Source organism: Pelecanus crispus, chromosome 2 (genome assembly GCF_030463565.1).
Source record: "Pelecanus crispus isolate bPelCri1 chromosome 2, bPelCri1.pri, whole genome shotgun sequence".
Taxonomy (NCBI): Eukaryota; Metazoa; Chordata; class Aves; order Pelecaniformes; family Pelecanidae; genus Pelecanus; species Pelecanus crispus.
Window position 1 is genome coordinate 58,064,453 of NC_134644.1, and position 25,987 is coordinate 58,090,439.

The window sequence follows — 25,987 nt, forward strand, 5'->3', positions numbered from 1 at the left end:
GTGATTTGATGACAGTCAAAAAAATCCAGAGCCTGCCTGCCTGTGTCACAAAAATGCAAAGTATGTTTTGTTAGGTTTTTTGGCCCCTCAGAAAATCCTTTGTTTATTACAGATCATCAGTGCCATGTTTTGTTGAGTTACCCATTTTGTATGTATAGCTTCACAGCATTATACCCCAGCTCATTTTGTGTTTTGGTTTAGAAAACTGCTACTGTTAGAGCTTCATGACATTTATACGTGAACAGGAGGAGGAGATGTGTTAATCCTTTAATTATTCTAAACCGGTATCTCACTTTCTGACCCTTATCCATCTTAACTGACAAAATGGTCAAAAAGATGAATTTTTCTAAGTGCAAACAAAAGGAGTAAGGCAAGGATTGTTTCCATCCATGTGATGAGTCTCCTTTATTTATTGTGTACCTCCCTAATAGATTCAGCTGCTATCTCTTATCCCATATTCAGAAGTAGGCAATATTACTACTGCTCAGCTGTTCCAGCTGCTGCTCCGTCAACATGCAGTGACATTAAGGTTTCTTATTATCTCAGTAGATGAAGGAATGGAGATGAGCTGTGTGGTATTAGCAAAGGAAATGGGGCACCCAAGGCATAAACCCCCTGTTTGTGCTTTGTTGCAGCATGTGAAAATGGACTGTAGGCTACCTCCCACCCCATAGGTACTTACTTACTGGGAAGTGTAGGTCTTTAACATAAAAGCAGTAAGATGAGTAATGTTAAAGTCAAATAAGTAATTCTGGGTTCATTTGAATTGCATGTGCTTTACTGTAACAGCTTTAGGTGTTTTTATGACAGTGCTTCTAGAAATGCGGACATTCTAAGCAAAGCTAGCATGAAACAAAGGGTCATTTTAAAACGTAACCTCCAAGTTACTGAATGTCTTGGCCTCATAAAGGAAAGAATGTTTGGGGTTTTTTTTCGTTATGTTTTCCTTTTTGAGAAATGGATATTTGTGTGGCATTTGTTGTAATTGCACTAAAGGATGCTGTAAACTCAAACTCAGACTATGCTATAGTAAGCAGACTTCGGCCTGTGCATGGTTCACTTGTGAAGTCTTCCATGACTCTTTTCTTCCTGAATATCTATAGCTTCTTTCCCTGTTATGAAGGATCAGGTCTCCTGATCTGATGAAAAGCAGTGGAGATTTGAAATCATCAAGTGGAATAACGTAACTGTTTTGTTGACTGAAACTGTAGATCTCTATCAGAAAAGGGCACCATGTTTGTCTAGAAATAAACTAACAGAAATGTCACTTCAGTTTGCTTGATACCTTTTCTGCAGCTAAAATCACTTCCAAATATAGTTCGAGTAATACTGAAAATCAGGTTTTAATGGTTAGATTGCCAATGCTAGTAGACCATAATTTTAATAGTTTCCCATAACCAATGAAGAAGATTCAGCTTTGACAGTTTTTAACACTGTATAATATGTAGGTAGCAAATAGGTAGTAATGCACAAGTGTAATGGATCCGTGCATTTGCTCTTGCTCTGAGATGGAAGGAACACTTAGCATTTATACTGTTCTAGTGTATGTTTCTTAATGAGAGTTGCAGAGAATATAAACAATTGGCTGCCATCTCCCAGGTACTACTTTGTTTTATTTATGAATTGTCTCCATTGTTGTCAGCTTTCCTTCTTGCATGAGGGTACAGTTGTGATTGCTTGCTATAAATAGTGGTGAAAAATCCCAGGAGCTAGTGGCTGAGCAGGAAATTGCTCAAGGCACAGAGCCTACTTTGCATATAAACAAGAAGACCCATGTTCAGCTGTTCTCACTAAACAGGTCTGCAATCCCACTGACCCTTCCCAGTCTTTCTCCTTGTCGTGTACACACAGAGTGTAGCCTGCTGCCATGATAGAGTTAACTTTCCTTTGTATTCCAGAGCAAGAAGATACCAAGATCATTGGTATTCAATTTTGTTGAGCTGACATACTCTGAAGGGCATATGTAGATTGTTCTGGCACTGCAGCATTAATATCAGGTGGTTTATTTCAAGGCATTTTAAGATATGTCATGGTTCATACTTCAGCAGTTGTCAGTGAAGTGGCCCTAACACCAGGTTGCCAGCTATCTTGTTTTATAAGACCGAGATTAGGAGCCTCTGTGCTTTTACCATGCTGAACTGGTGAACTGCATTGGTGAACTCAGTTACACAAATAGTAACCCAGCAGACTTTTGGTTCTTTATGGCTCTTAATAATTCCTTCTTTCCTTTTGAAGTGGTGGGATCAGGTTGTACCTGCTTGATTTACGTGTCCTGCTCCACCTCCTGTGTACACTCCAACAGGGGTATTTTATGATCACTATTTTGCTAGCTCCGTATAACATCCAGCAGGACAAAAGGACCTAAATTAAAAACAGTGAACTCTGAGTGTCTTATGCAATGGCCTGTGGTTTAGCTGCTCTGTGCTGATTTTTGTTACAAGTTTTAACACTTACTGTATGAGTAATCTTTTTTTCTGTTTGTTAAATAGCAGATGGATTTAGCACTCTGTCTTCCCTTTTCAGCTACTATGCAAGAAGACAAGTCAGTTCATTAGAATTTGGCTCTGTGTGTGTACGTTCTGGCAAGCTGACTTCTCATTATTGCTCCAAGACTTTCACTAGCTTCTGAATGCACACTTCTTATTTAGGAACTAGAACCTAATGAGTTCTTGTTGGGCAGAAGCTATTTGTACTTTAGTGCTGGGTTTGAAATCTCTTTGGGGGAGGCTTTTGAAAATGGAAGGTAGGTAAACCCACTTGAACATGGTTTCTGCATTGCCACCAGTGCTCTGCAGGGACTGCACTGTCTTCCCTGCCCCAGAGTTGAGAAGGGGAAGAATTAAGTACTAAAACGTAGGTCGTACTGGGAGTGGTTGTACTGGAGATTGGTTATTGCTGCTTCTGAAGCTCTCAGCAATTTTCCTCTTTAAGAATACTTAGATTATCAAAGAGCCTTGGCTATATCTTTATTTGTGGGATAACACAGGCTAACGTGAGATAAGACCAGATTCTGTAATGCTTGATGTATGTGTGTGGCAGCTTGGAATATGAGTCTTTGCAGAGGTGCTGTTGCTAGTAGGTTAGTTCTGCTTTCTCATTTTGTCTTGTCTTACAGGTATTTTTAGTCTGAGAAGGGCAGGCTTATTTCTGACCCAGTTCCACACTGAAAGCTTAAAAAAACCAGTCACCGAATCATGACAGATGAACTAATGCTGTACATACTTTGTTTCTAGATTTCTCCCCAAACTTTACATAGGGAATATTAACCCAGTTAATTTTTCTCTTTAAAAAAAAAAAAAAAGATGGAGCTTGAAAGCCATAGGGAGAGTACATGTCCATCTAGATTAAAGCACCATGGGGTAGCATATTTGTTTTCACAAATATTTGACTAGTATAATTGTTTACAGGGAAAAGCAATTTTATGAAAACATTTTACTGCACTGTGTTTCATTGCTGTTATTGGACATGACGTGCAGCTATAAATATTGTGGAAAATATAAGCAGTTGTGTGAAAAATACTTCCAACTTTCAAAAATAGGGAGCAGCAATGGTTTGGACTGCTGTGACATCAATTTCTCTCTCTCTGTTTCTCCTACCCTTTCCCTTTCTTTTCCTAGGTGCATTTTACCTGGTATTTGAATACATGGACCATGACTTGATGGGACTGCTGGAATCTGGTTTGGTTCATTTTAATGAAAATCATATTAAATCCTTTATGAGACAGCTGATGGAAGGCTTGGCCTATTGCCATAAGAAGAACTTTTTGCACAGAGATATCAAATGTTCAAATATTCTACTAAATAATAGGTATGGATATTACTTAAAGCATGTAAAAAAATTGTATGTTAACAACATCTTTACATCTTTTTTTTAATCTTCACAGTTCACCTGCTTTAAGTCATTAGCAAAACTTTTTTTTAGATTGCCTAGTTTCTTTAAAATCAATTGTAAAATACTAATCTGGTAATGCTACTGCTTAACACGGGATCCTGCAATTGTTTGTTAAACTTATGTGTGTTAAAACAGCAGGATTAAAACTTGACTCTTTTAGGTCAGAGTATGGGGGAAAATTATCTGAGTTCAAATATATTAAAACAGAATTTTAGGACATAAGGGTTTGATCTGTATTCTTTTTGCCATCTCATTTCAAGATGAAGTGTGGCTAGGCTGGTTCTTCGTGACATAATTCTGAGGTCCTCGTCTTCATCAGTCAGATGAATTTAGAAGAATACTCGATCAGGCAGGTTCAAACATGCTTTGGCTTGCAGTTATAGCCGTAATCAAATGGGGAGAAGAATTTGTTTCTTACTTCATTAACCACTTGTAATTACAAATCATATTAGTAAACATGCTTTTGTTCCGTGTGCAACAGCAGCAAATAAAAAGCCTGTGTGAGGATAGTGGATAACTTCAGTACAGAACTGTTGTTCATCAAATTCAGCAGTACTAAAACCAGGGAGCAACTGTAAGAGTGATGTTTATAACAGCAAAAAAGAGTATCTTTACAGAGCAGGTAGTCAGCTTCTGGGATTTGTTGTTACAGGAGGTTTTCCAGGTAGTGTCAGGAGATTGAAAAAGATGAGACACGTTCATGGACAGGATCATTAATACTGGCTAAAGACGGGAATACCTGGTTTAGCATCCTTTACACAATGATTGTGAGTGGTGGTGAAGTACAAGGAAGATGAGCCCTAAATTGAGCAGGTCCACATGTGCTCCCTAAAAATCTACTGCTGCTGTTGCAGATGAAATACTGGGCAAAATGGATCAAGGGTCTCTTTTGGTGGTGCCCTAGTTTTGTCCCAGCTTTCTCCAAATTATTTTTTTTGTTTTCCTCCTCTTTTTCTTATAACAAACTAAGGTTAATGGTTGGACTGAACGATCTTAAAGGCCCTTTCCAACCTAAACGATTCTATGATTAGACTAGTTTCAGCTCTGGATCCCACTGCAGTCTTGCCAGATTATGATACAGACTCTTAAACAGATGTACACATGCCTCCACATCACTTACTGTGCCCACACACCTTATCTTGCTTGCCTGCTAATCTCCGGTGGTGGTGCTGTCTCCGTGCACCTTTGAGAACTCAGAAGCTGAGGTGTGACCTGACAGTGGAGAAGACTGCATTATGGTAGAGAGAGAGATAAGCTTTCTGTTGTACTGTGCTCTCCAATCCTGGATACAGAGTTTTTCCCCCTAGGGTATTTTTTGAGCATCCTTAGACGTTTCCACTGGACGAAGAAAAAGTTGATAGTTGATCTGAATAATTTTAAACCAATGCTTCTAAAATCCATTACCAGTTACAGCCTGAAGCCAAACACATTTAAGTTGCATATCTAAAAGACATATAATCTATGTCCTTGCTCAAAAATTCATTGATCTTCCACAAATATGCTCTCTGAGGAATAAGCATGTAAATTTGAGGGGAACATTTCTTTGTTTATGGGGGTTCTTCAAGTGTTACAGCAATTCCAAGCACACATTTGAGGGGAAAAATGGAATGGAAACGATAACCCGTATATTTTATTATCACAAAATGGTCATTCTTACACACATCAGCAAGTCTTGCCCTAATTGGATAAAATAAAATTTCTTTGAAAGTGACATTTGCATATATTTGAAAGTGACAGGAGTTAAAACTCCTAAGTACAGAAAAACAAAAACCCCACGTAATGTTCCAACATTCATTTCATGTATTAGAGAAGCTTGAAGATAGCCTTCTGTTAAAATCATCCAGACTTTACAGGTGGTGGGGACTTCTGGTCAGAGCAGTGCCTTTTAGCCTTGGAAACTGCCAGGCAAGAACTCTGTATCTTCTACTCTTCCCCTCATATATGGGAAAACTCAAGAAGGGGTTAGGGCTTGTGTCATTCAGCAAGTTGGCTGTTGGCAAAAAATAGAAGTCCTTATCTGGTCGGTCACACTGAGTTAAAGGCTGTATTTAAATACAAGAGCAGAACAGGACTTTGACAGCTTCCTAGAAGGAAGTACGACTGCTGATAGTTGTTTGTTGTACAAATGCTTATGCTAGCAGTAAGGCATGAGAAAATAGCAGTTTCCTCCCTCAGTTTTTTCCTGCAGAGGTACTGATTTGAATACTTTACAGTGTACACCTAAATTTTTACTAACATCTGGTGATGTAAATACCATTTGATGAGCATACCTCATTTTGCTTACTTGCCTTTGCTATTCAGTAAGCTACTGTATTTGTTTACTGAAGAGATACACAGATTGTAAGGCATTGCCACCTCATTAATCTGGTTTGGTGAAGATCAGTTGCAGCTGTCTCAAAACCTCAAACTTCACCTGATTTTTGGGAAGGAAATCTAAGAGGATTAATCACGAAATAATTCTTTGCTTTTTCCACCAGAGGGCAGATAAAGCTTGCAGATTTTGGGCTCGCTCGGCTGTACAACTCTGAAGAAAGGTAAGATATAATTAAGCATTCAGAAGGTTAATCTTTTTGCGTAACTCTAAGTATTGTGAGGGCCAGAAGACTGTTTTGTTTAGAGGAGATGTTATTGTACTGTTGTCATGGTTTAGCCCCAGCCAGCAACTAAGCACCATGCAGCTGCTCGCTCATTCCCCCTACCCCGATGGGATGGGGGAGAGAATTGGAGGAGTAAGAGTGAAAAAAATACTCCTGGGTTGAGATAAGGACAGCTTAATAATTGAAATAAAGTAAAAAAAAAAAAAAACACCCCAAAAAACCCCCAATATAATAATGATAATAATAACAATATACAAAGCAAGTGATGCACAATGCCATTGCTCACCACCTGCCGACCGATACCCAGACTGTTCCCGAGCAGCGATCGCTGCTCCCTGGCCAACCCCCCACAGTTTATATACTGAGCATGACGACATATGGTATGGAATAGCCCTTTGGGCAGTTTGGATCAACTATTCTGGCTGTGCCCCCTCCCAGTTTCTTGTGTACCTGGCAGAGCATGGGAAGCTGAAAAGTCCTTGACTAGCATAAGCAGTACTTAGCAACACCTAAAAACATCAGCGTGTTATCAACATTCTTCTACTAAATCCAAAACACAGCACTATGCCTGCTACTAGGAAGAAAATTAACCCTATCCCAGCCGAAACCAGGACAACTGTAATACAAGTAATTGCTTAGGAAATGGAAAGAAGTGCATGTTGTCTTACACTGCATAAAAACACAAAACTCTCTTTTTGCAAGTGTATTGCTTTTCCAAGTGTTCCAGATAAGTAACTGTAGAGAGTGGCCATATATGATTGGAAATGAAGAGTTGGCAGTCCTAAGGAGGTTGCATCGATATGGAGGTTTTTACTGTTAGTTTCTGGTCCAGTAAACATAAAGTATATTCTTTCTGTTGGTATATGTAGGAAAAGTTTATTTAGGGAAAGTGAAATTTTTTTTGCTGACACAAATTAGTATACAATTTCTTTTCAAAAAGTACTACTTCTGTGTAAGATTTAACCTTAAATTTGAAGAGGTTCATTGTATTCTTTAGGCAGGCAGTGCTGTTGAATCTGCTGGAAACAGAGACAAAAGTTTAAATAAAAGTTATTCTGAAACTTCTTGTGACTTGTGCTTCTGTTGTTCTTGGCTTCGTTATGCTTGTACTCCAGGAAACAGGTGCACAGTTTTTATGATTAAGAACTTCAGTATTTATATTGTAATGTCATGTGGAACTGGATTTTCAAAATTCAGGCTGAATGTTCATTTATGCTAGTATGTACATGGGGTGGTTGGATACAGAGAATATTAGCTACCTGAGCTTACTTGATTTCTACATGCCTAATTTGGGAAATAATGTCTATAATGTTAGCTTTATGAGTTTATTGTTTTCTCACAGAGCTCTGAGCTTGTTGTTGAACTCGATGGCATTAGTTTTGCTGTCTTCTGAGCTGTTACTTCAGGAACATATGCTTAAGTACACTTATGAAAACTGTTGAGTATAGTAGCAGGGTAAGATAATCTTAAGCAGCTGCTGGGTAATTAATTTTTGTTTTGTATGTACTTATAATAAAAGGGATTGACACCTTCTTATTTTAACATGCACCAAACTGACCTAATTTTTTTTTGTCTGGTTTACCATTGGCTTTTTTAATGTTTTTAAATTAATGTAAATTTTGTTTGTAAAACTAACTGTTTATTAAGAATCGAATGATTGAAAGTTCAGTGTTTTTATAGTGCAAATAACAGATTTTACTATACATCAAACAGCAACATTATTACACCATTATACATAAATGAAACCAAGACTAAAATGTAATTATGCTAGCTAATAGAATTGCCAGTTGAACTTGGGAGGATAATTAGAATCTCATTAGTAGATTTTTGACAATTCTTTTGTCATTCATTTTCCTTCCGAGTAGCTTCTGACCTGCAGTAATGGATGTAATTGGTGTACACCAACAAGTGTCTAACAGGTGCTGCTTTAAAGTAATGTATTTTACATTTGTTTTACTGTTTAGAATGATATACTTTTCAAAAGGGTACAGAATTTAGTAGGAGCATAATGGGGAGGAAATAAAAATTTAATTTTAAGTAAATTCCCATTGGTGGTGGTTGTCGTGCTCCTTTAAATGTTATTCTGGTGGATTCAATATGTTTGGAGTAGGCGATATGACAGATTGTGTAAGAAAACATCTGTTCAAATAAAAAGCACCGTATACTAATATATGAGTGGTGTATCTGTAGAGAAAGTCCATACCACGTAAACATTTCATAAAGGAATGCTTGCTTCAGAGGTAAATATGATAAATGATGGGATTGTTTCCAAAAACATGCATATTAAAAATGAATTGGGGAGTTTCTTAATGAAAAAAAGACTCGGGTGATTTTGCGTAAATGCTACCTGTACCAGTGAGTATGTTACAAGAGCTTGTTAGATTTTATGCTATGGTTGTTCAACTCTGCACTTAATGTTACTCTGCTTTCTATTTGGAGTTACCTAGTGTTGGTAAGAGTGAATTATTAAAACTGAAAAAAATTTTGGGATCACTTTTAAGACACCCTGGTTGAAACAAAACCAAAACCTAACGTCTTTTTTTCTGCCTTCCATTCTGAACTGTTGATGCTGTGTCTCGGCCTGTCCACAAAAAATGTGTGTCTAAGGTAGTGGAAATCCTTGGCTTAGTGTGAGGGTGGAAAGGATTATTCCCAGTGACCAAAACATCTGGTTAGAGCTGTAGAGAATTAAAGATGTTGTGAAATATAGGAAGATAATGGAAGTGTTCCAGGCTATCTGAATAATAATTGAGATACAGGATTCATATAGCATCGAGATGGCTATGTGGTTGTTATTTGTATCTTCAATCTGTCCTTTTATAGCCTTGGTCAGACAATTGCGCTTGCCTTTGTGCAATTGCAGTTTTGCAGGACTAAAATTAGGAAAAGGGAGTGGAAGTTTGTAGTGTTCTTAAACAGCGCCACAGAAGTGAAGTCCTCAAAGTAGCACTTTTCTGGAAATCAGATCGTAGTAAAATGATAGTCCTCTCTCTTTGCTCCCCCCAACAGCCGACCATATACCAACAAAGTTATTACACTATGGTATCGGCCTCCTGAACTTCTGCTTGGAGAAGAAAGATACACGCCAGCTATCGATGTCTGGAGCTGTGGGTAAGAGTTTGGTACAGAAGTGTAGCAAGCACAAAAACAAGCCAAAAATAAGTTGTAAATGTTTCTGCCAAGCTATATTGAAAGCCATAATGATGGAATTCTGCAAAACTGTTTTACAGCTGCATTCTGGGTGAACTTTTTACAAAAAAGCCAATATTTCAAGCAAATCAAGAACTTGCTCAACTGGAACTTATAAGGTAACTTGCAAGCACTACCACATAGTAGGTCCCTCATAAACTGTCAGGTTTCTTTTGTTAGTGTTAAAATCAGAGATAATGCACTGCATTTACAAGTACTCAGTTATTGCCCTGAGTGAGATGTTAGGGGTTTTGAGGAGCGTGTAAAGCAAGTGACCTTTGCTTGGACATGGAGAAGGGCTTTTTCGTGAGTATTCTGTGGTCCTAGCAATGTACAGTTGAATAGTAAGAGGGGTTTTTGTAGAGCAGCTGGAGGTGCCTGTTGCTGAAGGTGTAGAGAGAGTAGTCAAAATGCCAGTTCTTTTTTTAAGATTATGTTACAACTTCCTTGCAGCAAATCAAAACAAAAACATGGATAGTAATAAGGACAAGTGGGATTTGGGAGGAGTAGGTACTTGGCATGCTACTGGCCTTGAGTTCTTGTTTCAAGCCTTCCACATAGACACCTGGGCTTTTTTATTTTTGTGGGAATATTTCTGTTCCCTTACAAACTGCCAGACCCTTTATGGAGGTAAACATTCTGTTTCGTTCCTTATCTCAATAAATCATAGAATGATACTTATATAACTCAGTGGAACCAGAGCATCTTTTTTTTTTCCCTTTATTCAGCAAGCAAAAATGCTCTTGATTCTGATATCATAATTGACCTCGTAAGTGAGGAGAGGTCCTCTTCCTAGAAACAAGGGGAAAAGAGGGTGAGTCCTACAGAACTTACAGAACCTGAACAGTAAATGGTCAACATTATTTTAAAAATTAAATTAATAAATAATAATATGAAGTTATATATTGAGATGTTTTTCAAAACAGATTAAAAAGTAGCATGTTTCTGTGTAATGTGTTATTAGCTGGCCTGGAAAAATGAAGTTTTTAGGGTGTACAAAGTGTATCAGTGGTCATTCTCAGAGTAAGGAGAACTAAACTTGTGAGTTGGGAAATTTTTGCTTTTGAGCACTAGATGGCATTGAAGCACGTCACAGTGCAGTCATTTGAAGTTTTTTCTTTGTGTTGTATCTCTGGTACAGCAAACTAAAATTTTGCTATTTCCTTCTCCTTCTGGAAGCTCCTGCTTGTAGCTCATTTTTCCTCTTCACTGATGCTATGCATTTTTGGCTGTTTGAATGTAATATATCAATTTTATCAACATCTCTACCACCATCCTGTTACAGTCAACAATTCTACATTTATCCTTTCTAACTTTAGTGTTCAAAGATGGAGCCAAAGTAAAATCTGATAGGAAAAGATAGACTTACTATTTTTTCTTTTCCCTCCTGGAAGTTACCAACCAGCGTAAATTCAGATTGGTTTGCATGGCATTCAGGTTATAACTAATAGGTCATTAGGTCTCTTATACTAACCATTTAAATCTAATAAATGGGAGGGGTGAACTAGGAACTGTATTTGCAAAATGTCCTTTTATGAATGCCTGCATCAGAGTTTGAAACCTTGCATGTATGGTAAAATGCCACTTTAGTTCTTCTGCTCAGAAGTGTGGTCTTGGTCAACCTGTGCTTAGCCATCCTTGGTTGGAGAAAATGGGTGGGGATGGAGGGGGAGGAATAAGACAATGGACAACTCCGTTTGTGGAGATAGATCAGGCTTGAGACATAAAGCTCATAACTGAAGTAAAACACATACAGGTTTTCTAGTGGTTGGATCTTGCTTCTGCCATTAGGCCTTACTGAGATTTTTTTTTTTCCCCGCCTTATGTCTTCAGTGTCAACTAAATTCTCAGTGAAAAGTGCTTTTTCAGCCATTTTGTGTCTCTTTCTTCACTGGCATTGGGAGCGAAGGATATAGAAGTTAGTTAGCACTCTAAACCTGGGCTATCCAGTTCTCCAACTCAAATACCTGGCATACTGTCCAGATGTAGTTGGTTAAGTTTTCCAGAACATTTGTGAGGATGCCTGGGCTGGGGTGAGGCAGAAACAGTGGACTTCTTAAAGTACGTTTAGTCTGTGCAGGGTGATTATCTTTCATAGACAATTCACCAGTATTTAATGGTGTTGGGTATTGGACAGTAGAGAAATTTTAGCTAAAAGAACCTGACCATTAAAATTAAAAATTATTTTTTTATTCACTGTACATGCAAGAATAAAATGACAGCTGTGTTCACTTGTGCTTTTGGATCTCATACCCTTTTTTTCCCTTCTTTTTGGTACAGCCGAATTTGTGGGAGTCCTTGTCCAGCAGTGTGGCCTGATGTTATAAAATTAGCTTATTTCAACACAATGAAACCAAAGAAGCAGTATCGTCGAAAATTGAGAGAAGAGTTTGCTTTGTAAGGATGAAGAATTAGTTTAGTCAACTGTAATAGCATTAATTTTTCCTGGAGACTTTATGAACCTCACTATTTTCTGGAGAATGAACATAGATTAAGTGCAAAGAAAAATGGCTTTAGGTTCTTATCCTTCCCATGATACCCACAGAGCTTGTATTAGCCCTTATTTAATTGGACCTTCAAGAAGAGGGAAGAAGGCCCTACAATTTCAGCCACCTGTCAGCTTTCATCTAAGGAAACATTTGTTTTCCGTGATTGGTACACCTGCTAGTTGTCCTGGTCCAAAAACCAGCTCAGAGTACTTAATTGGTTTTTATTAGGACAACTGGCTACAGCTAAATATGTAGTCTGGTTAACATTGCAGTCTTTTGGGTCATAAATTCATTCAACACAGAGAAGTTACCTGAATTGTGTATTCTAAAGTACTACCATTGGACTAGTTTTGTGCAAATATCACACGTGAAAGTTATGGAAAACAGCTGTATGCTTATTTTAAAGGGTTTGTTCCCCTTCTTCAGTTACTGTGGGTTTCAGGAGAAATGTATTGTCCTGTTCGTACTAATGAGACCTGTATATTTAAAGCAATAGAATTATTGTCCATGGACCAGTCAAAACTGCAACTCCACAGGTGCTAAATTCCAAAGTGTAAAGTAACAATATAGTCTTGGCTTAAAAAGGTGGGTGTTTTGTTTTGGTTTTTTTTTTTTTTTTTTGTAAGGACAATGTTTCAAGCAATTAAACCACACAAAGCAAAAAAAAGCTTGGATTATATGCTTGCACAGGTAATAAAAGGTGAAGTTTATCTCTGCCTCTTACTATCAAGCTGAAGTTGTGAGTGGGTTTTGTTAGGATGTAAGTTATCCGAGGACTTAATGATCAGTTATTTTGGAAGGGATGTGTTTATTTAAATTTTGCACAGAAGTGTGTGATTCAAAATAAAAATGTGATGTTTTTCTCCATTTTGCTCTTTTGTAGCATCCCACCAGCTGCTTTAGATTTATTCGATTATATGCTTGCTCTGGATCCCAGCAAGCGCTGCACAGCTGAACAAGCTCTTCAGTGTGAGTTTTTGCGAGATGTGGAACCATCTAAAATGCCTCCTCCAGAGTAAGTAATCTCCTTTGTTATGGTCCTTACCTCTACAAAATGTGAATGTGCACTGATTTCATTAAGCTCATTGTGTTTCAGTCAAAGTAGGTCGTGGCAGAACAAAAACGTTGATACATAGTTGTTTCATGGTGATTCTGCACTACAATGGTTGTGCAGTTGAGTGACTCTTACACTATGATAGCAGTGGTTGTGAGGATCTGAGAACTGTTTCATTTGTTATTCCTAGAATTAGTTACTGAGTACCTTTAAAAAAAATACTCTTATATGAATGTTTCTAATGTTGAAAAACCATCATTTCCCTTTTATCTCTGTTTATCAGTGTCTACTTTTTCCAAGGGTTTTGAGGTCCTCCATGAATCTGAATTGCCTTCTTTGATCGTAGAATGACACTGGGTATAGAATTCTGCAAAGGTACCTGAGAGCTAAAGTGAAATACCATAAATCGTTTCCTGTGCCAGATGAGATTCTTGGTTTTGCAGGCAGGAGAAGTGAAATACTTTGCGCACATTTTTTCCTGTCGGTTTCTCTGAGAGGAAGTGTATTGCAATGTCCAGTAGGGTTTTTGCAGAGACAATTGTCATTTTAATCAGTACAAATCATATTGGAACAGACCCTGAGGAAAACAATGGCAAGGTATTACAGAATCTGCAGGTTTCGTTCTTCCTTCAAGATAGCTGTCAGAACATAGAACGTTTAATATTGTTTGAGTAAATCGTACCTTCAAGGCAGCCTGTACTGACTTCTTTTTAATTAGTTACCAACTGGGAAAAGTGTTTGAGTTTTATCTAAGAATTTTATTAAAAATCATTTGACACTTGCCTGTTACATACACACAGTTGTCACTAATGCTCCTGATACATGAGGCTAAGATGTTTCCTTGCCTGCATGTGACTATATATATCACTGTCTGAATATCAGCAATCTTAGGCTATTCACTAAAATCTCAGAACCACTTGTACAGGATGTTGCTTATATGCATTTTAAAGTAAGTGGATGGGAAGAAATTTGTTTTTTTTCAGGGGCTTGGTAGTGCATCCATTCTGGAAGCTGGTACATGGAAATTCAAAACAAACTAGTCATTGGTGTCCTTCTAAAAAATTAGGAGGGACCACACTCACTTCTGACTGGGCATGCACAGGAAAGCATTGACTGTTCTGTTGAAAGACTAACGTTCTGCTTTGGGAAGAAACAGCTGTTCATTCAAAGCAAGTGACAGTGCTGATTGCAAGGACTGTAGGATACCTCTCACAATGAGATCTTGCTTGCTTCCAGTTGTTTTTGACTAAATACTTGGCAGGTCTTTGACCTGGTATGCGGAGGGAGAGAATAAAGGAAGCAGTTGTTATGTAATTGCCTTTCCAGTGGCTCTTGTCATGTCACCTAATTTTTCCATGTTCCTGCGTGAGGGAACTGCTCAGACAATTATTAATGTGTTATAGGCAAATAGAAGGTGCTAGTTTTAGTGCCTATCTCAGTATCTCCATTACCTATGGGATTGGTGTCTGTGCTCCTCAGGTAATCAGAACTGGGATGCCTGCAGGGAACGGTAATGGAAGGACAGAACTGGTAACAGATGACTTCCTTAGGAGACTTTTGCCTCTGCTTTTATCTGTCTTAAAGGACTGGGATATCCATTGTTCTTTCTAGTATCCTAACTTTGCTAGTGTCAGGTGCTATTTATTCCTGTAGCTTATTCCTGCAACTTCTCTTTTTTTTTTTTTTTTTTTTTTTCCTTCTTTCTTGATTGTGTGTGCTGTATAACTGTAAATACTAGATAGCCATGTCTGTTACTGTGGACAAATATTTGAACTCATGAGGCAGTAGTACTTTTAGAAGTGGACAAAAGGAATTGGTTACCTGGACCCTGAAAAAAACCACTTTCATATTGATGACTCTTTTATCTGTTACTCTGCAAATTCTGCTCTATAGCAAGAGTGCAGCATTGATTTTGCAGTCTTGAATTACACAAATAATTAGGCTTTTCATACATAAGAATGCAAGAAAGAAACATTAATTCTCATTTTAAGATACATGTTCCCCTTTTCTGCCAGAGGGACTTGTGCTTCTGAAGTAGGCAATCAATGAAGAGATTTTAGACAGAAAAAGCAGATCTGAGGTTTTGCTGGCTTTGGGTGTTTTCTGATGTATTTCTGAGTTCCAGTAGGTTTGTCTTCCAAAAGTTACATTATGTATAATTTGACCATTTATTTTACCATCATGGTTTAAAAAAAAAACATTTAAAAAAGAAATTCTGGGATAAAACTGATTATCTCTAATCATTCTTTGCAGCCTTCCTTTGTGGCAGGATTGCCATGAGCTGTGGAGTAAGAAACGCAGAAGACAGAAGCAGATGGGCATGACTGATGACTCAACAGCAGCTAAAGTCCCTAGGAAGGATCTGTCTCTAGGCATGGATGAGAGCAGAACTAACACCCCACAAGGCATGCAAACTTCTTCCCAACTCAAAACTCAGGGCAACTCTAGTGTAGCACTTGGTCAGTAATATTTTCGGTTCTTATAATTACCTTCTACTTGGGATTGCACCTCTAGAAATTTTAGATGTTATTTTCAGAGTACTGACGTCTCCTGGATTCTTGAGGGAGGAACAGTACTGTAAGTTATATCTTTGTTACAAAAGATTTACCTTTGCTTTTGGAAACTAGGTGTTCCTTTGAAGTTTTACTTAATTTTTCAATCTGGTCAGAGCAACTACCTTGCTCTATATTTTGAGGGGACTTTTTCTCTTGCTCATCTATAATTCTTCTGTAATTCCACAAGCCAGCTGCTGCTCTAAGTTCCTCACAATCTCCATAGGAGGAGGAGCTTTATTGGTATTGCTAAGCTGATCAGAAGGCAGATTTTGGAACAATCATAATTTCAAATGAAACAGATTCCCTCTGCATGTTACATTGGTCTTCAGCTTTCCAAGTTGTTGGGGCTGAACCAAGTTGTAAAAAAAAAAACCAAAACAAAAATTCCAACAAAAAAAACCCACCAAAAAAACCGTAAACCTGGTATAACAAGAAGTAGCTACCTCTGTAGATTGCGCAGCCATTAATTCTGAAACTTAACCAAAGTATCTTGCGTGGAGACCAATTTTATGAATATAATATAGAGAGTAAAGTCATGGTTTCCTATGTGGACACCATTTGAGGTACTCAGCAGTTTGGTGATAGTTCCCCCATACTATGTAGAAATATACAGAGTAACAATACCAAATGGATACGTGATAAGTTTAATTTAGACAATTTTTGATTGTGCAAAGTGACCATAAATCCTATGGCACTGATACAGGAGTTCAGCTGAAGAAAGACAGTAAACGCATTCACAGGGCCTGAAAATTCTTTAATACTAACCATCTTGAATCAACTCTTCATTTAACAATAGAGCAGAGCTCCAAATACTCTGGGCAAAGATATACAGAAAATAGTTCTTTTGATCATATTTTATTGCAATTTATTGCCTCTTGCTCCTGTTCATCCTGTGTCTCACTGTAAGCCAGCTGTGAGCTTCTGCCACTCCGTATGTTTAGGCTCAAGTTTTGGCTGCAATTTCAAGCATGACTTTCTGTAGCCCTTAAAATTTTTCCCCCTGCAAATGAAAACTGTACAGAAGTTTAAAGACTCTAAAGGATAGTAGTGATTTTCTTTGTGCTTTTATATCAGGTAGCCTGATGAGAGACTACTATGTTTATTAGTCATTAATACTAACCATGTAAAATAAACTAAACAAATAGAGAAGGAATCATTCAAACCTATGTTGCTGTTTGGCCATATGAACATAAAGAAATATATCTAGGTAGAAAAGAGGACAATTTAATTTTCAGTGGAGCTTAGACAGTTCAGCATAGAGGTGTTTTCTGTATTAAGCAAAACACTTCTGGAAGCCATAATGCACCTTAGACCAGATCGTCAGTCAAAACACTTCTGGAAGCCATAATGCACCTTAGATAAGATCATCAGTAAGGCACGATAAAGAATTCCAGGTACAAATGCATGCTTTAAACAAAACTGTTGCATTTGTTTCTGAGCACCCCAAAAGAAGAGGTTAAAAACACCTTGGATCAATTGCTAATGTTCTGATTCATGAATGGGACACCTGGTTATTGCATCTTACAATTTAACAGGAGCTATGTAGAGCTCAATAATTCTGTTCTGGTAGAAATTGCCAGATTTCCCAGAATAGAGTTTGCTCTTGGAATGGACTTGAAACTAACCAGAGTATGAATAGGTAGTTTCCCTGTTTGGCATTTTTCTGCTGAATTTTCAGTGAGGGGCTGAGAGAAGTTTGAGCATACCATCCTCAGATGTTACAAAATTAAGTGTTAAACGTGACATCTTGAGTGACAGCCAGCAGTACAAGGCATTAGAAATGATGCTTTTTTCTGTATTGCCAAATGACAGGTAGCTTTATATTTATATAAATATATAAAATATTTTAAGTCCCTGGATCCTGCCTGAGTAGGTTCCAAGTGCTTGTATCCTGGTGCACATCCACAAGTAGGGTAGTGGGTTGTGGGTTTTGCAGCACTTTCCAGCTGTGCTGCTCTTAGTCTTGCAAGGCAAATACTTAATATTTTTGTGTGTGTGACCATTTTTTCAGGCATGGCTTTCAATCTGCTATGAATTAACAGTGAATTATCAGAATGGCAGGGATAGAAGAGGACGGGAAGTGTTCCTGTTGATCTGGGTTAAAAAAATTCAGGGCTCTGCCAGCACAGTCACACATGCTCTTTTTTTAATTAACTACTTTCTTCTCTAAGTCATCTACTCATAGGGCATGTTGAAATCCATGCTGCTTCACTTCTCCTTTCAAAATAAACTACCACAATGGGTATTTGAAACGAAGAAACTACTTTGATATTCTGACTTCCTTATCATATTCCCCTGCATCATCATTATCTCCTCTTATTTGTGGCAAACTACATTTCATTGAAGAAATTTTATACCATCAGAAACCTGCATTTTCCTGCTACTCAGTGATTGACTTCTTGTCCTTCAAACTCAGCACTTGCTGGCTTCTGGGTCACCTAGAGCCTGGTCACTTGAGCAGGTGTTAGAATCCAGATGCTGAATTAGAATGGGCCAGAATATGACTGGAAATGCGTTTTGCAGATGGCCACTTTTTAGCAGAGGGATGTGATATGTCAAAGATAGGAAATTTTGTGGGGATTGGAAATCTTACAGCTGCATTAAGCAGGTGGCCTTAAGCCCCAGCTTAGTTGTATTGTAGAAAATTGAGCCCTGGCTTGATGTTTCTCATCTGTCCAAGTGCGTGTGCGCACCCCTTGGAAGTCACTTTCTTTATGTTGGAACTTACTATTCCGTTTCCTATAGATGCTCCCCCAAAGGTAGTTAATATGTAAAAGCATTCCATTTTTATGTTGTCCAAACCCATGCTTTGCCAGTTGTCAGCCATGCTAGATTAGTTTTACTTTTGAGTTTCTGAAATATGCCAGTTCTAAATAATACTTAAAAACACCTTTTTTGTCTTTAGCAAAAACAAGCACTGGACAGCAGTTAAACCAGAATGAAGTGGCAATCCTGCTAAACCTGCTACAGTCTAAAACAAGTGTTAGTTTGGCACAGTTTGCCCAAGTGTTGAATATTAAGGTAAACCCAGAGACTCAGCAGCAACTAAATAAAATAAATCTTCCTGCTGGAATTTTGTCAGCAGGTGAAAAACAGTCAGAACAGCAGCAGCAGCAGCCGCCGCCGCCTCCGCCACCACCGCCGGAACAGGAGCCTCTAAAACAGCCGACTGTCACACAGCCTCCTGTACCGCCTGCTCAGCTGAGTCAGCCTAAAGTTGAGACTGACGCTGCCCAGGCAGCCGTGCAGAGTGCATTTGCTGTTCTGTTGTCTCAGTTAATAAAGGCTCAGCAAACAAAACAAAAAGATTTTGTGCTGGAGGAGAAGGAAAACGGATCAGGAAATGAAATGTCATTACAGCTCAGGCAGCCTCCAGAGCCCACCACTCCTGTGTCTGTCAGCCGGGACGACGTGGAATCTCCGGCTCCTGGCTACCCACATCTGATGAAGTCATTATATACGTCTGCAGGTACTGAAGGTCTTTATTGCTAACTGGCAGATACCTTGAGCAGTGGAGATGTAATAGTTTGGGGATAAAGAGTTAACATATTAACCAAATGAGTCTGTATGAGTATAGGAGAGATGATTAAATTTATTTTTTCATGTTTTTACGTCTGGGTCATAGAATTTGTGTCTTACTGTAACAGGTGCCATACAGACAGAGCAAAAGATGATCCCCACTCTTAAGAGGTACACAAGTGCTGGTAGTATTCCTGATGAAACAGCTATATTGGTCATTATCCTGGGGGTTTGGGGTTTTCTTAGTGGTGTTTGTGGTGGAGACAGTCTTCTCTAACAAATTCATAGCTGGAATTTGCCAATTTTGACTGTGTGTTTAGGTAAAGCCTATTTTGGGGAGAGAGTATTTTATTTTTGTTTTTAATGAAGGTTTCCATTGGGGTATAGTAGTGGCTTCCTTAGTCTGCTCAAAGTTTAGAGCTCTGTTGTTGATCTTTTTGGAGTGCTATTTCAGTTTTATTGTATGGTGGTGTATGTATTGCTCTGTGGTGTTTGCAGCTGTTGAAAGAAATATTCTGAAGTGGTTTGGGGGTGTTTTTTGAGGTTTTTTTGGGTGGTGGGTTTTTTTGTTCTTTTGTTGTTTTTTTTTTTTAACCTTAAGTTTTACTGTTCTTTGATGGGGTGACCTTTTGTCCCTCAAGACTTGTATCCCTATTTGCAAATTCTTTCTGATTCATCTTTGAATTTTCTAGTCTTTATGGGTTGCTTGAGTTTTGTTTTGGTTTGGGGTTTTTTGGGGCTTTTTGGTGTTTGTTTTGGGGGTTTTTTGGTTAGTTTGTTTGTTTGTTTTTTTAAGGAACTTGTACTGTTTTTCTTTAACTGCTTGCCTGGTAATCTTTCAGGAGAAACCTGCATCACCCTCCTGTTGCCATTTCCAAAATAATCTGTCCAACTACCAATAAATTTAACTAATAAGTTAATGAGAATTGAAGTAACAAATCTCTGTTGTTCCAGGAAAGAGTCCTTTCCTTTCTGGTATTGTTATTGTATATTTTTATTCCAAAGCTTTTCTTTTTCATCTGGTTAGGTCAAGAGGATTTGGTTAGGCAGTCCGAGATGAGGCTTCTAAACCGAACACCCGAACAAGAACGCCCTCGGATCTTGCCTCCAGACCAGCGTCCCCCAGAGCCACCGGAGCCTCCGCCTCTCACTGATGAAGACCTTGATTATCGGACAGAGAACCAGCATTTGCCTATAACTAACTCTTCAGGAACAGATCCTCACGCAGGAGTGAAAGCAGCTCTTCTGCAGCTGCTTGCTCAGCATCAAGCTCAGGCGACAACAGAGGAGCCAGTACAAACGAGTGTGGATTATCAGGCTAGAGACTCCTATGTAACAGGCCCAGACTACAAGGATAACTTCGGATCATCTTCCTTCTCATCTGCCCATTATGGCAGTAGCGATGGAATAGGAAGCGGATCATCAGGAGCATTAGAAAGGAGGAGCTTCCTTGGAAACTCGGATATTCAGTCTTTGGATAACTACAGTACTGCTTCATCTCACTCTGGTGGTGCCCCTCCTCCGTCGGCCTTTTCAGAATCCTTTCCCAGCTCAGTAACTGGTTATGGAGACATTTACCTCAACACTGGCCCCATGCTATTTAGTGGAGATAAAGACCATAGGTTTGAATACAGCCACGGCCCAATCCCGGTTCTGGGGAGCAGCAGTGACGCTTCCGCAGGGCCAGAGAGTACGCACTCTTTGCCTGCAAAGATGCACAACTATAGCTACGGAAGTAATTTACAGGAAAATCCCGGTGGCATCAGCCACATGCATGGACAGACTTGGACTTCTCCTGCCCAAGGACCCGGCTATTCCCAAGGGTACAGGGGACACATTAGCACATCTGCAGTGAGAGGGCGAGGCAGAGGATTACCATATTGAGTATCTGTTTTTCCTCAGGCACATCATTTTTATCTGGAAAAACTTTTTTTTTTCCCTAGCTGCAGTTTAAAGCGGCAATTCAACAGACTTGAATAATGTTAATTCAACAGCTTTATTTTTATGTGGAAAAGGGTCTTGCATACAGTAGGAAAAATTAAAAATGCTTAAAACTCATGCTGTCTGAAAACTAGATAAATTGATTGTACATGTTCACAAACTCTAGTTCTGAATTTTATTTTGTATTTTGGCAGTTTTAAGTGGATGCTAAATTTAGGGACATCAGCTTTTTATGGCACTCTTTCAGATCTTCTGAACTATGCACATTTGTGCTTTTTTTGTAAGTTTGGACCAACTTTTGTGTAAAAAAAAAAAAGAAAAATTTTACAACAATCAAAGCAGGGCACTGATTTATTTGGTAATTTTCTTTTTACAGAACTACCTTTAGTCAAAGGTCACTGTCAGTCTTTGCACTGCTTTCAGTGTTATTGTGGAAGGTGTACTTTGTGCTCATTTCAGATAATAAAACACAACCTTTCTCTTGATGCAAAATTTTATAAATATTTGGTCAATGTTTTTTCTTTCAAGAAAAAAAAAAAAGAATGGATGTTCTGGTAAAATGTTCTCTCCATCTCCCAGGCTTGTTTATATAAAAACTGTTTTACTTGAATGGTAAGTGCCTTAACATGTAAGCTTAAGGTCTGCAAAAATTTGGAAGTACTTTAGGTCGATACAAAATTAATACCTAAACCTCAGTAGTTAATGTGAAAATTCAGATAATAATAGGCAACTCAAATAGGTCATAACCTTGTGCTGTTTACTTCAGGTGGGCCAGTTATGTAAAGACCTAATCTTATCTTGATGAAATCATAATTTCCAAAATGAACTTCATGAGAAACGTTGAAAGTGAGGAGAAGAATGAAGAGTGTAGTTTTCCCTCAGCTCTCTCTTGGAGTTGTAGTACGTGTTCTAGTTCCTCTGCCAAATAAACTATACTTTATATGTCCCTACCAAGTGATGAAATAGTTTTTTCTCTTAAATGTCAACAGCAGTAATTACTTTACTTTGTGTGAAAAGCTGACACTGTCGTCTTTTTACCACAAATACTGCATTATAGGAAGTAACCAAAGGAAAAATGACCAGTATTTAAAGCAACAGCAAAACGTTTGACGCTAGTTCTAATTCTCTGTAAACTTGTGATTGTGCCAATTAATCGATTTTATATCTGCTATTCCACAGAACAGTTTAATATTGGAATCGAGTCTCTCTGAACAACTGATAAAATGACTGTAGTTAAAACTCTTACCAAGAGCCACTCCTCGTATTAATTACAATTTCCAGCATGTTTTTTTTCCTTTGACAACAAGTGGTCTCTCTCCTGCAGAGAGGAGGTATGGTTATATTTTGCATGTACGTAAAAGAATGTTTTAAAGCCCATATTGGAAACAATTTTCCAACTGATTATCCAGTTGACAAATCGGTACCTTATGTAACTGAGTGTTTAATTATTACTTTTTAAAAGTAAAATTTCTACTTACACTATTACAAATGTAGTCTTGTCAGTGACTTTTTGGATTTTCAGAATAGAAGCCAAAGTTGTTGGTGTTCTGTTTTGTTTTAGTTGAAAATCCTGGTTCGTATATGGCTAACTACCACATTGTAGAGCATGGAGAAACTCACTTCACTAACTACGTAGCGTTTGAGGATCTGGCAAATGAGAAATGGAGAGAGAGTCGTGCTGCTTATGATGTCCCTGTAAGTCTGGCAGTTGCCTTCACTAGACACAGTAGAAAATCCTGCAGTCTGAAAATAAAAGCGGCTCGGTCAGAAACAAATACTTATGACCTGAACAGTTTATGCTTAAGAAAAACAAAAGCTTCGTGTGTGAATGACAGTGCATTGGATAGTTTTCCTTGAGTAAGGACATCCCCGTAGCATTTTTCTCCTAGTAAAACTTTAAAGGCAAGAATCATTAGTGTCATTTAGGTATGGACAGTGTCAGCTAAGGCTTTTTGTTTACTAATCTTAAAAAAAAAAAAACAAACCATTCCCACAGTGATACACACAGATTGCTTTTTTTCAGAATCGAGCAAAAGACTTGCCAAGCTCTTAGGCAGTTGCTTTCACTAAAAATGTGCAGTCTGGTGTTACTCTCCTGCACTTCAATGTAACTGCACGTGATAGTTGGCTAAAAAAGCAGGTAAGTTCAAATGGAAGGTAGATCTCAGAGGACTAAATGATTTGACTTCCAATACAAAAATGCAAGGAAGACGTTGTGTCTCCTACTGCTTCTCTTTTGGAGGTAAATTTTCAAGTCATTTAGTTCACCTCATTTAATGCAGAGAAGTCAGTCCACTCTGCATGTGTAAATGTCAGTGCAGTTTCCTTATGGGCTGGCAGTACTCTGATGTTTCATTGTTCCACTGAAATGGATTTCAGTCTTCGGCCATGAAGAAAAAAAAAAAAACAAAAAACAAAAAACAAAAACCCAGCACAAGTAATCCTGACTGTGAGGAGAGAGAAGGCGATGCAATAGACAGTTGACTTCCAGATGAATCAGAAACAAAACTCTGGCACGCTGTGGCAGATGCGTACTGCACAATGACTTTTCCCCAGATTCAGTTTAAGGATTACTAGCCTGTGACTTCGAACGCTGTATTTTGCCTGGGACAACAGTGTTGGGATAACTTGGAGGGAAAGTTAACATATTTCCATATAAGATAACTTCAGTCTGAAGAGATTACCTTCTCTGCAACCCGGGAGATCTTCTTGGCTCTTTCACTTGACAGCCTTTCTTCCTGGGCAGGTAGAGGCTGCGTGTGGGTAGGGAGCTGTGCCCTCTCTCTGCAGGGCAGCCCTTGGGGTGTGTGGCAGGAGGATTTCTCCCTGCGGACGCGCTCCCCTGGCCCTGGAGTTGCGTCTGGGCAGGTTAGCAGCCAGGGAACTGGCCGGATCTAGGGACTGTAGGTCCACATTCATTTGTACCGGACCTGTGTATTATCTATCAAAATTTCTTTTGAATTAAATCACATGACGAGGTGCTTATGTCAGTTCAGAATGTTACCCTTTTGAACAAATTTCACTTGGCAGAGAGAGTCTGTAGTAGTTTGGCATTTTACATCGTGCATTTTTGATGCAGTAGTAGACATTCGGAAAAGCGCATTATTTTTCTGTGGAGCCGTGGCTTTTGTTACTTTCCCCCGATTCCTTTGGGTTTACATTTTCTGTGCTGCAATTCCAAAGTGTGCTACAGAGACCTGGACACTACATCGAAAAGTAAGTGTTGTGTGTTCGTATTTCAAAATAAACATAGCAAAATACTGTAATCATGGACTATCAAGTAGCAAGTACTTCATTATTTATATTAAGTGGTCTTTAGCCATACCAAGAGGAAGAAAGCGAGCACGACTGGACTGCTATGACCATGGCTTAAAATGCTTAGACTATTATAAAACTTAAAATCAGCCAAAGGAAAAGGAAACAGCTTTTATCATAGATCGCTAGTTGTTGTTGTTATCTTGAACAGAAGGAGCAGTGTTAGGGAAGAGGTGTAAAAATACATGTATCCGTAAATGTTAATATAATTCCTTGGAAAAATAATTTTAAAATGGCAAACTTCTATATTTTCTTATGTGTCCATAAAACATGGTCTATGTTAAATTTTCTCCATACCACAGTAGTGTAAGGTGCTTTCTAGAAGCAGAGGCGATTAAGTGCTGTAGTGTAAATTCTTATGGTTTTGAGTGCTCTTCTCCTTTTGCTTGGTGCAGGAGGCAGTTTTGGTTTTGGTGAAGTTTACAGTTGGATGAGTTTAATAGATAATTGTGTGGTAAAAACAGAAGTACTGAAGTAACATAGGATACCTCTTGTCTGCGGGCAAATTAGATCTCAGACCATGAATTCTGTTTCCAAGAGAGAAAAATCTCAGATGTATTTCTTGCATTCTTCTTTTCGTTAATAAAACATGCAAGTGTTCTACATACAACATTTCTCCGGTCTATTCTGTTACACTGTTTTTTACGTGGGGAAATTCTGGCTATTTCCCTTCTTGATAGTTTTGGGATGTTCTATATATGCGGAAGTGTGTCACGAATTGAAGGAATCGCCAGAAAACTGATTTGAATTCTGTACTTAAAAATGAAATGACCTTGGGTTGACTTAAAATCAAACTAACTTTTGCTTATCAGGGTGAAGAATACTTTATTGCAGGAGTTATTTCAAGACAACCTAACTTAAAATAATCAAACTGTTATGCTTCAGCTTGCTTACTCTTTGTTATTTTAAGCCATTTGTATATAAAATGTATTGTGCCGCCTGTAAATAAAATACATGAAAACTTGAAGTCTTTCATTGTTTTACCTCTCTGGTTGTCAAATGCAATTTCAAAAGAACGTTGGGTTAAACCGAGGTGGTTTTTTAGTGTCCAAATGAATAAAATTTTCAGCGTGTTAAAATTCTGCAAGTTATTAAAAAACCATTTACTGCTCCAGTACTTTTTCAAAGGAAAACCGCAGCGACTGGCAGTAGGAGCGCTTGTTGCTGGCAGGAGCTCCTGGTTAATGCAGGAGCCAAGGCGCAGCGCGGCGTGCCGGCGAGCACTGACGGTGCGGCAAAAGCCGGCGGCCTGCTGGGGCAACCAGGCTTCTCCCCTGGGGAGCAGATGTTGCTGTTGCCCAGCACCTGCTGCCTGAGCTTTTCAGGATGGTGGGCTATGTGTAGCGTGACATTTTTTTTCTTAGCGCTGTCCAAGCAGAGGTGCAGTTAATATTCCCCACCACCGTATCTTTAAAGAGGTCGGTGTGGGTGTTAGAA

General features: G+C 38.6%; 1 protein-coding gene across 1 annotated transcript in view; it reads left to right on the plus strand.

The window, feature by feature from the left end:
• CDK13 (cyclin dependent kinase 13) overlaps positions 1 to 21,220 on the plus strand; it is a 44,838-nt gene extending 23,618 nt beyond the window's left edge. Inside the window, exons 6-14 of the mRNA XM_075706471.1 lie at positions 3,618 to 3,807; positions 6,369 to 6,425; positions 9,498 to 9,599; positions 9,719 to 9,796; positions 11,958 to 12,074; positions 13,050 to 13,181; positions 15,474 to 15,679; positions 18,681 to 19,244; positions 20,322 to 21,220. Of these exons, the coding sequence (XP_075562586.1) occupies positions 3,618 to 3,807; positions 6,369 to 6,425; positions 9,498 to 9,599; positions 9,719 to 9,796; positions 11,958 to 12,074; positions 13,050 to 13,181; positions 15,474 to 15,679; positions 18,681 to 19,244; positions 20,322 to 21,178 (2,303 nt within the window). The 3' untranslated portion in view covers positions 21,179 to 21,220. The remainder of the gene's footprint in view (positions 1 to 3,617; positions 3,808 to 6,368; positions 6,426 to 9,497; positions 9,600 to 9,718; positions 9,797 to 11,957; positions 12,075 to 13,049; positions 13,182 to 15,473; positions 15,680 to 18,680; positions 19,245 to 20,321) is intronic.
• The last annotated feature ends 4,767 nt before the right edge of the window (positions 21,221 to 25,987 follow it).